The sequence below is a fragment of the Mandrillus leucophaeus genome, unplaced genomic scaffold (assembly GCF_000951045.1).
Source record: "Mandrillus leucophaeus isolate KB7577 unplaced genomic scaffold, Mleu.le_1.0 Scaffold721, whole genome shotgun sequence".
Lineage (NCBI taxonomy): Eukaryota > Metazoa > Chordata > Mammalia > Primates > Cercopithecidae > Mandrillus > Mandrillus leucophaeus.
Genome location: NW_012107820.1, coordinates 2,422,059 through 2,433,039, shown reverse-complemented (window position 1 = coordinate 2,433,039; position 10,981 = coordinate 2,422,059). Strand labels below are relative to the sequence as shown.

General features: G+C 34.8%; 1 protein-coding gene across 1 annotated transcript in view; it reads right to left on the bottom strand.

Moving 5' to 3' along the window:
* Window positions 1-196: 196 nt before the first annotated feature.
* LOC105528582 (probable E3 ubiquitin-protein ligase HECTD2) overlaps window positions 197-10,981 on the bottom strand; it is a 106,326-nt gene continuing 95,541 nt past the window's right edge. Inside the window, exons 5-7 of the mRNA XM_011965379.1 lie at window positions 2,274-2,412; window positions 1,471-1,573; window positions 197-728 (exon numbers count right to left, since the gene is read on the bottom strand). Coding sequence (XP_011820769.1) covers window positions 615-728; window positions 1,471-1,573; window positions 2,274-2,412 — 356 coding nt within the window. The 3' untranslated portion in view covers window positions 197-614. The remainder of the gene's footprint in view (window positions 729-1,470; window positions 1,574-2,273; window positions 2,413-10,981) is intronic.

Below are 10,981 nucleotides of genomic sequence, written 5' to 3'. Positions count from 1 at the left end.
GGGAAGGGGGGAGGGATTGCATTGGGAGTTATACCTGATGTAAATGACGAGTTGATGGGTGCAGCACACCAACATGGCACAAGTGTACATATGTAACAAACCTGCATGTTATGCACATGTACCCTACAACTTAAAGTATAATAATAATAAATAAAGTTAAAAAAAAAAAAAAATATGTGGTCCCTGGGTCAGGAGCATCAATATATCCTGGGAACTTGTTACAAATGAAAATTCTTGGGCTTCACCCAAGACCTACTGAATCTGAAATTCTGTATTTTAACAAGACCTTCTTGTGATTCTGATATAGGCTAATGTTTAAGAACTACTGATCTACAGATTCAGTGCAATTCCAATATAATTAAGTAACTCACTTCCTTTTGCTGAGTAAGTAAAGCATGATTTTAGCAAGTCTTTCTAAAAAAGGACTGGATATAAAAGTACTTGCTGCTTAATTCATAATTGAAAAATGAAACAATAAAATAATCTAACTTTCTGAGAATTCTAGCTACATTTACTATAAAATTGTATCAGAATTTCTAAAGTAATTATGTTATAAGGAGATTTTTATAATATTTGTGTGGCTGCTTTTGAAATACAGAAGAGACAGAATAATATTACTTGCATGTCATAATACTTACAGTATTAAGTAAGGTATCATACACAGCATTCACAAATTTAGCATTAATCCCAGAGTCTTCAATGGTGTTAAATGAGGCAGTGGCATCTTTCTGCAAATTCAATTTAAGAATTAAGTATATTCAACATTTTGAAGACTATTCTTAGTAAAATTTGAATCATACTATTCCTTCATAATTTTGACTATTTTTTAGTCTGACAATAAAAAAGAACTTTAAGGCAAAATTTCTGAAAATAAAAAGAAATGTACAAAGATTATTTTAATAACTTTCTTTTTTAAAACTGAAGGTATGGAGTTAAACATGAACATTAGAGCAAGTAAAAACAATATTTAAGGGCTGGGCACAGTGGCTTATATCTGTAATCCCAGTGTTTTGGGAGGCTGACATGGGAAGGGTCACCTGAGGTCAGGAGTTCAAGACCAGCCTGGCCAACATGGTGAAACCCCGTTTCTACTAAAAATACAAAAATTAGCCAGGTGTGGCGGCAGGCACCTGTAATCCCAGCTACTCAGGAGGCTAAGGCACAAGAATTGCGTGAACCCAGGAGGCGGAGGTTGCAGTGAGCTGAGATTGCACCACTGCATTCCAGCCTGGGCAACAGGGTGAGACTCCATCTCAAAACAAAACAAAACAACCTCCCCCTCAAAAAAAAAACCCGTATACTTATATAGTATGTGTAATATTACATAATTGTATGTACTGTATAATTTCTGAAATCAATACATATATACGCATGTTTAAATCAATATTGGGTATAAATGAGGTAAATTTATCATTTCTGGAAAATTTAAAACTAAAAGTTAAATGAAAAATGTGTTTTATGTATAATTACCTTAAATGCAGCATTTAATTCTGGGAAAGAATCAAATGTTGTTAGATAAAAATCATGTACTGCTTTCCAATCTCCTGATGACTTAACTTTTTCTACATCTTCCCTAAAATGAAAACATACATTAACCATATATATATAGAAATATTATTCAGATAAACTAGCACTACTTTTTAAATAAATGTCACCAAGTATGCAATACGAAATACTGAAACCAAATAAAGAAATATGTCCCAGTTAATATAGTTTATGGATTTATAATTCTTAATTGGATTAAGATATTAATCCAGCTTTAACTTTCCCATTTACTTATTTTTAAAAAAGATCATTCTTAACATGTCTCTTTCAATTATCACTCTTTCCTTCCCTTCATAGCTAAACTTCTGGAGACTTTGTTTACATTCTGTCTTTATCGTTCCCATTTAGTCCTTCAAATATGCATCTGGAGATTTTGAATGGTGACATAACTTTTATAGTATGTGTCACATCATAAATGAACTCTTATTTTTAAAAATGGTAACAGTCTATTATTTAATTACCACCTTTATCTCTTTTTGTTTTGACTCATAGACTCTTACTTAGCATTTCCTTTATTTTGCTACAGCCTATCTAACTCTTACCTGTTATTCATACATTTGTTTTCTTTCACCTTCAACTTGAGACATAAAGTCTTTTGAGGTCCTCTTGGCTAACACCTTATAATGATCCAAAAGTTAAATTAATTTCTCAAATAAATATATTAAATTATGTAAAGTGCTGACATGCAGATGATTATATATTTACATAAAATAGTGAGTGAAACTTACTGAAAGTCTTTCATAGTTTTGGGCTGGATAGGAAGAATAGGTTCTGGAAGGACTGGGGCCTTCATTTCGGATGATGATGCATCCATAGATACACGCTGTTTTTGTCTAACATCAAGGCAAATTGGTGGTTGGTCTCTCACTGTGAAGTATAAAAACACATTCAAAATAATGAATCATTAAACTTTTCCAAATTATAAAATACAAGATTAATTCAACCTCAACAGAAAATAAATGAATTATTTTGTATTACATTCACTTTGAGATTAAAGAAAAATCAACCATAGTGAAGGACATTTACTGGAGGGCTTATTCCCCCACTCCCCCACTCCCCCACTTCACTCACAACACATATTAGGCTGTATCTTACACTGATGTGTATACTTAATATAGAGCTTCTTCCCTTTTTCCCTTCCCCCTCAAAATTGTCTGTTAATGTAATTTAGCATTTCTTTCCTCTCCCCTCTTCCCAAAAGTCATCTTTCAGGGAATATTTCAATGTATGATTATTGTAGCTATATAATAAAAATCAGGTAGACTGATTCTTTCAACTTTATACTTCTTTTAAAAAACAGTTTTACCCATTCCAGTTCTTCTGCCATTTCAGGTAAATTTGAAAATAATCTTATCCATATCAACAACAACGAACTTACGGGAATTTTGACAGGAAATGCATGAAATTCCTTTTTGTATCAATTTGGGGAGAACTTGTGTATCAATTTGGGGAAAACTGGCATCTTTACTAGAATAAGCGTTCTAATCCATGAACACAGTATGCCTTTACACTTACTCAGATCTTAATTTCTTTCACCAGCATGATATAATTCTAAGCATACATATTCTGTAATGTTTGCTAGATTTAAACCTTTTATTCTTTTTTAAGTGATTACAAATGGTATGTATTTTTACATTAGTGTCCATGTGTTCATTGTTAGCATAAAGAAATATAACTGACTTCTGTATGTTTATCTTGTATTCTTCAACCTTACTGAATTCACTTATCAATTCTAGGAAGGTTTATTTTTGAGATTTCATGGTGTTTTTTTGTTTGTTTTTTTGTTTGTTTGTTTTTTGTTTTGCATAGACAATCATGCCATCTGCAAATAGGGACAGTCTTATTCCTTATTTTCTAATCTGTATGTCTTTTTTCTTCTTTTTGCCTTCTTGTATCAGCTAAAATTTGCAGCACTGAGAAGAATGAGTTAGAGCAAACATCCTTGCATTATTCTCACTCTTAAAAGGGAAAGCACTAAATATTTAGCCATTAAGAAAAAGGGTAAGCTTTACCAATAAAAGGGTACTCCCTCTGATTCTTAGCATGTTGAATAAGAGTGCTAAGAGCAGACATCCTTGCCTTGTTCCCACACTTAAGGTAAAAGCACTCAGTCTTTCACAATTACATAAAACGTTAATTGCAGGTTTTCTCTAGATGCTGTTTATCAAGTAAAGGAAAAAGTCTCTTTCCTATTTTTCTGGGAGTTTTAATTTTTTTCATTATGAATAGGTGTTGGATTTTGTCAAGTTATTTTACTGCATGGAATCATTCTTAAGCATGTTAGTATGGCGGATTACATTAATTGATATTTTAAAAACTGAACCATCTAGCATCCCTGGAGTGACCTTTTGGTAATGGTGTATAACTCTTTTTATATATTGCTGAATTTTATTTGCTAATACTTTATTAAGGACTTCTGCCATCTATATTCATGAAGGATATTGGTCTATAGTCTATAAATTTTTTTTTTTAACTATCGTCATCTGGTTTTGTTATCAATGTAATACCAGCTGTGTAAAATGAAAAATAAATGTTCCCTTTTCATCTGTTTTCTGGTAGAGATTGTACAGAAATGGTGTTAATTCTTTAAACATTTGCCAGAATTCTGTGTGACCACCCGGACGTGAATATTCTTTTTTTAAAGTTTTAAAACTAGAAATCAATTTCCTTAGTGGTCATAGAACTATGCAAATTAACTATTTCAAACTGGATGAGCTGCAATAGCTTTTGTTTTTTGAAGAATTGGTCCATTTCATCTGTAATTTATGTGTGTAGAGTTGTTTGTAGTATTCCCTTATTATCTTTTCTGACGTTGATAGGGTCTGTTGTAATATCTGCTATTTCATTTATGATACTGATAATCTACCTTTTTATGTCAGTTTTATTGATCTTATCAAAGAGCCATCTCTTTGTTTCATTTTCTCAATTTTTGTTTTCAGTTTCACTGATTTTATCTTTATATTTCCTCCTTCCTGCTTACTTTGGGCTGATATTCTCTTCTTTTCCTAGGTCCATCAGCTAAAGGCTTAGATATTTGTTTTGAAAATTTCCCCCTTTTCTAATGTATGCATGACTGCTATAAATTTCCCTCTCAGCACTGCTATAGCAGTATCCCACAACTTCTGATATGTTGTATCATATTTTTATTTTCATTCCATCCCATCCATTTTTTAACCTCCCTTAAGACTTCATCTTTGACCAATGAATTATTTGGAAGTTGTTTAATTTCCAAGTATTTTGGAGATGCTTCTGTTATTTTCTGTTACTGATTTCTAATTTGACTAGTCAGAAAACACACTTTACATTATCTCAATTCTTTAAAATTTCAGTTGTTTTATGGCCCAGAATATGATCCATTTTGCTATATGTCCCACTGGCACTTGAAATGCCATGTGTATTCTGTTGTTGGGTAGAGCGTGCTATAAATGTGCTGTTGGTTGATGGTGGCACTGAGTTACTCTATATACTTATTGATTTTCTAGATAGTTCCATCAAATACACACTTACAGTTGGAGCCTTCAATACCTAACTGTGAATTCTTTTGTTTCTGCATTCAGGTCTACCAGTTTCCCCCCGCAGGTTTTTACAGCTCTGCTGTTTGGTGTGTACATACTTGTGATCACTACATATTTTGAGTGATTATCCCTTTTATCATTATATAATGTTCCTCTCTATCTCCATGAATTTTCTTTGTTCTAAGTCCACTTTATCTGATATTAATGCAGTCATTTCTGTTTCCTTCAATCGATGTTTGCATAAAATGTCTTCCTCTATCCATTTACTTAAAACTTGCTTATACTGTTATATTTGAAGCGAATTTCTTATAAATAGAATACAGTTGGGTCATGTTTTTTGTTCACTCTGACAATATCTTTTATTTAGACTATTTACATTTAATGTAATTTTTAATAAGGTAGAGCTTAAGTCTATGATTTTATTTTCTATTTGTTCTCTCTGCTTATTTGTTACTTTTCCTGCCTTTCTGCAGGTTAAACATTTTTTAGAATTCTCTTTTGATTTATATATAGTGTTTCTGAGAAGTTTCTCTAGATATTACATTACATATAATAATTTCTCACATGCTACTCACATCGTCATTTTACCAGTTGGAATGAAGTGCAGAAATCCTACCTCCTTTACCTTCCCCTGTTTATAATTTTCTTTTTGTGTGTGTGACAGGGTCTTGCTCTTTCACTCAGGATGGGGTGTGGTGGTGTGACCATGGCTAACTGCAGCCTCAAACACCTGGGCTCAAGTGATTTTCCTATGTCAGCCTCCTGAGTAGCTAGGACTACAGGCATGCACCAAAAGCCTGACTAATTTTTAAAATTTTTATGGAGACAAAGTCTCACTATGTTCCTCAAGCTGGTCTCAAACTCTTGGCCTCAAGCCATCCTCCTGTCTTGGCCTCCCAAAACACTGGAGTTACAGGTGTGAGTCACTGAACTCAGCCATAATTTTCTTTTTTCCTTTACATACATTTAGAACCACACCCGTGTTACAATTTTTGTTTCAACTACCAATTATAATTTAGAAAACATAAGAGGAGAAGTCTACTGTATTTATCCATACTTTTGTTTATCACCTTCTTTCCCCTTTCCTCACATCTCAAGTTTCCTTCTTTTGTTTCCTTTCTGTTTAGAGAACTCCTTTATTCTTTTAGAGTAAATGTAGTGGCAACAAATTCTTAGTTTTTCTTCATCTGAAAATGTCTTGATTTCCCTTCCTTGCATTCCTGAAAAATATTTTCATCAAGTGTAGCATTCTACAGTGACAGTCCTTTTAGCATTTGAAAAATTTAGTGGCATATCCTTCTGGCGGCCTCCATGGTTACTGATGATAAATCTGTTATTTCAATGCCTTATTTTTTTTTTTTTTTTAGGGACTGCAACAGGTGATTGGTGAGGGCCTTCTTGCTAACAGGGACTCTGCAGAATCCTAAGGGGGTGCAGGGCATCACATGGTGAGGGGGCTGAGTATGCTAGCTCGAATATCTAATCCTCTTCTTATAAAGCCACCAGTCCTATTCCCATGATAACCCATGAATCCATTAACCCATGAATGGATTAATCTATTCATAAGAGCAGAGCCCTCATGACCCAATTACCACTTAAAGGTCTCGCCTCTCAATACAGCTACACTGGGGATTATATTTCAACATGAATTTTGGTGGAAACAAATACTCAAACTACAGCATCTTCCTTAACGTGTCATTTTTTCCTGGCTGCTTTCAAGATCTTTTTGTTGGTATTCAGTTTTGACAGGTTTAATTATGATGCTTCTTGCTGTGGATTTCTTTGGATTTCTTCTGAATGAGGTTTGTTTAGCTTCTTGAATCTGCAGGTTTATGTCTTTCACCAAATGTAGAAAATTTTCAGTCATGACTTGGTTACTTTTTCAGCCCTACTGTCTTTTCCTCTCCTTCTGGGACGCTGATAATAGGATTGTTAACACCTTTTGTTATAGTATCTGGGGTCCCTGAGACTGTTGATTTTTCAGTCTATTTTCTATTGTTAAGACTAGATAATTTCTATTGTTCTGTCTTCCAGTTCATTGATTCCTGTCCCCTTCATTCTGTTGTTGAGCCCATCTACAAAGCTTTTTACTGTGATTGTTGTATTTTCTCAAGTATTAAGACTTCTAAAACAATAGAATGATTAATATCTTATAAATTTTAAGGTCTACAATAATGAAATATACACATATAATTTAATTCTACTGTAATGTAATCGGGATATATTTTCAACTATGCAAACACAGGGATATCAATAGTCACAAAAGTAACATAGCTAATAAGGTCTTCCTTCCTTCTTTACCTACCCTCCTATCCAAGCATCTATCCTTGGCTCTACCATCAACTTCAACAAGCAAAGATAAATTTCATTAGTGTGGGGGTTTATATTAAACTTCCATATTAGAAGACAGTATAAACATGCTCTTTTTTTTAATACAACAGCAGTGGTTTCCAAACTTACTGTAAATCAGAATAACCTGGAAAGCTTGTTAAAACATGGACTACTGGGCCCTCCCCAAACTTTGTGATTCAGTAGGTCTGGAGTGGGGCACAAGAATTTGTATTATTATTATTATACTTTAAGTTCTGGAATACATGTGAAGAATGTGCAGGTTTGTTACATAGGTATACATTTGGTATACCTATGTATACCATGGTAGTTTCCTGTACCCATCAACTCATCATCTACATTACATATTTCTCCTAATGCTATCCCTCCCCTAGCCCCAATCCACTGACAGGCCCCAGTGTGTGATGTTCCCCTCCCTGTGTATATGTGTTCTCATTGTTCAACTCCCACTTATGAGTGAGAACATGTGGTGTTCGGTTTTCTGTTCCTGTGATAGTTTGCTGAGAATAATGCTTTCCAGCTTCATCCATGTCCCTGCAAAGGACATGAACTCATCCTTCTTCATGGCTGCACAGTATTACATGGTGCATATGTGCCATACTTTCTTTATCCAGTCTATCACTGATGGGCATTTAGGTTGGTTCCCAGTCTTTGCTATTGCGAATAGTGCTGTAATAAACATATGTGTGCATGTTTCTTTATAGAATTATTTATCATCCTTTGGGTGGTAAAGGGATAAAACCCAGTAATGGGATTGCTAGGCTAAATGCTATTTCTGGTTCTAGATCCTTGAGGAATCGCCACACCATCTTCCACAATGGTTGAACTAATTTACACTCCCATCAACAATGTAAAAGTATTCCTATGTCTCCACATCCTCTCCAGCATCTATTTCCTGACTTTTTACTGATCGCCATTCTAACTGGCATGAGATGGTATCTCATTGTGGTTTTGATTTGCATTTCTCTAATGACCAGTGATAATGAACTTTTTTTCATATGTTTGTTGGCTGTATAAAGGTCTTCTTTTGGAAAGTCACTGTTCATATCCTTTGCCCACTTTTTGATGGGGTTTTTTTTTCTTGTAAATCTGTTTAACTTCCTTGTAGATTCTGGATATTAGCCCTTTGTCAGATGGATAGATTGTAAACATTTTCTGTCATTCTGTAGGTTGTCTCTTCACCCCCATGATAGTTTCTTTTACTGTTCAGAAGCTCTTTAGTTTAATTAGATGGCATTTGTCAATTTTGGTTTTTGTTGCCATTGCTTTTGGTGTTTTAGTCATGAAGTCTTTGCCCATGCCTATGTCCTGAATTGTATTGTCTAGGTTTTCTTCTAGGGTTTTTATGGTATTAGGTTTTATGTTTAAGTTTTTAATCCATCTTGAGTTAATTTTTGTATGAGATGTAAGGAAGGGGTCCAGTTTCAGTTTTCTGCATATGGCTAGCCAGTTTCCCCAACACCATTTATTAAACAGGGAATCCTTTCCCCATTGCTTGTTTTTGTCAGGTTTGTCAAAGATCAGATTATTGTAGATGTGTGGCATTATTTCTGAGGCCTCTATTCTGTTCCATTGGTTTATATATCTGTTTTGGTACTAGTACCAGGCTGTTCTAGTTACCGCAGCCTTGTAGTTTGAAGTCAGGAAGCATGTTGCTTCCAGCTTTGTTCTTTTTGTTTAGGATTGTCTTGACTATATGGGCTTTTTGGTTCCATATGAAATGTAAAGTAGTTTTTTCTAATTCTGTGAAGAAAGTCAATGGTAGCTTGATGGGACAGCATTGAATCTATAAATTACTTTGGGCAGTATGACCATTTTCACAATATTGATTCTTCCTATCCATCGGCATGGAATGTTTTTCCATTTGTTTGTGTTCTCTCTTCTTCCCTTGAGCAGTGATTTGTAGTTCTCCTTGAAGAGGTCCTTCACATCCTTTCTAAGTTGTATTGCTAGGTATTTTATTCTCTTTGTAGCAATTGTGAATGGGGGTCACTCATGATTTGGCCCTCTGTTTGTCTATTATTGGTGTATAGGAATGCTTGTGATTCTTGCACACTGATTTTGTATCCTGAGACTTTGAAGTTGCTTATCAGCTTAAGGAGATTTCTGGCTGAGAGGATGAAGTTTTCTAAATATTCAATCATGTCATCCCTAAACAGAGGAAATTTGACTTCCTCTCTTCCTATTTAAATGACCTTTATTTCTCTTTCTTGTCTGATTGCCCTGGCCAAAATTTCCAATAGTATGTTGATAGGAGTAGTGAGAGAGGGAATCCTTGTCTTGTGTCAGTTCTCAAAGAAAATGCTTCCAGCTTTTACCCATTCAGTATATTGACTGTAGGTTTGTCATAAATAGCTCTAATTATTGGGAGAAACATTCCATCAATACCTAGTTTATTGAGAGATGTTTAGCATAAAAAAGTGTAAAATTTTATCGAGGCCTTTTATACATCTATAGAGGTAATCATACGGTTTTTGTCATTGGTTCCATTTAAATGGATTACGTTTATTGATTTGTGTATGTTGAACTAGCCTTGCATTCCAGGGATGAAGCCAACTTGATCATGGTGGATAAGTTAGTTGACTTGCTAGATAAGATTTTTGATGTGCTGCTACATTTGGTTTGCCAGTATTTTACTGAGGACTTTCACATCGATGTTCATGAGGAATATTGGCCTGAAATTTTCTTTTTTGTTGTGTCTCTGCCCGGTTTTGGTATCAGGATGATGCTGGCCTCATAAATGAGTTAGGGAGGAGTTCCTCTTTTTCTATTGTTTAGAGTAGTTTCAGAAGGAATGGTAACAGCTCCTCTTTGTACCTCTGGTAGACTTCACCTGTGACTCTGTCTGGTCCTGGCCTTTTTTTGGTTGGTAGGCTAATAATCACTGCCTCAATTTCAGAACTTGTTATTGGTCTATTCAGAGATTCAACTTCTTCCTGGTTTAGTCTTGGGAGTGTGTATGTGTCCAGGAATTTAACCATTTCTTCTAGATTTTCTAGTTTATTTGCATAGAGGTGTTTAAACTATTTTCTGATGGTAGTCTGTATTTCCGTGGGATCAGTGGTGATATCCCCTTTATCGTTTTTTATTGTGTCTATTTGATTCTTCTCTCTTTTCTTCTTCATCAGTCTGGTTAGTGGTCTATCTAGTTTGTTAACCTTCTCAAAAAACCAGCTCCTGGATTCACTGGTTTTTTTTTTGAAGGGTTTTTCGTGTCTCCGTCTCCTTCAGTTTTGCTCTGACCTTGGTTATTTCTCATCTTCTGCTAGCTTTTGAATTTGTTTGCTCTTGCTTCTCTAGTTCTTTTAATTGTCATGTTAGGGTGTCGATCTTAGATCTTTCCCACTTTCTCCTGTGGGCATTTAGTGCTATAAATTTCCCTCTAAACACTGCTTCAGCTGTGTCCCAGAGATTCTGGTACGTTGTGTCTTCATTCTCATTGGTTTCAAAGAACTTATTTGTTTCTGCCTTAATTTCGTTATGTACCCAGTAGTCATTCAGGAGCAGGTTGTTCAGTTTCCATGTAGTTGTGTGAGTTTCTGAATCCTGAGTTCTAATTTGATTGCACTGTG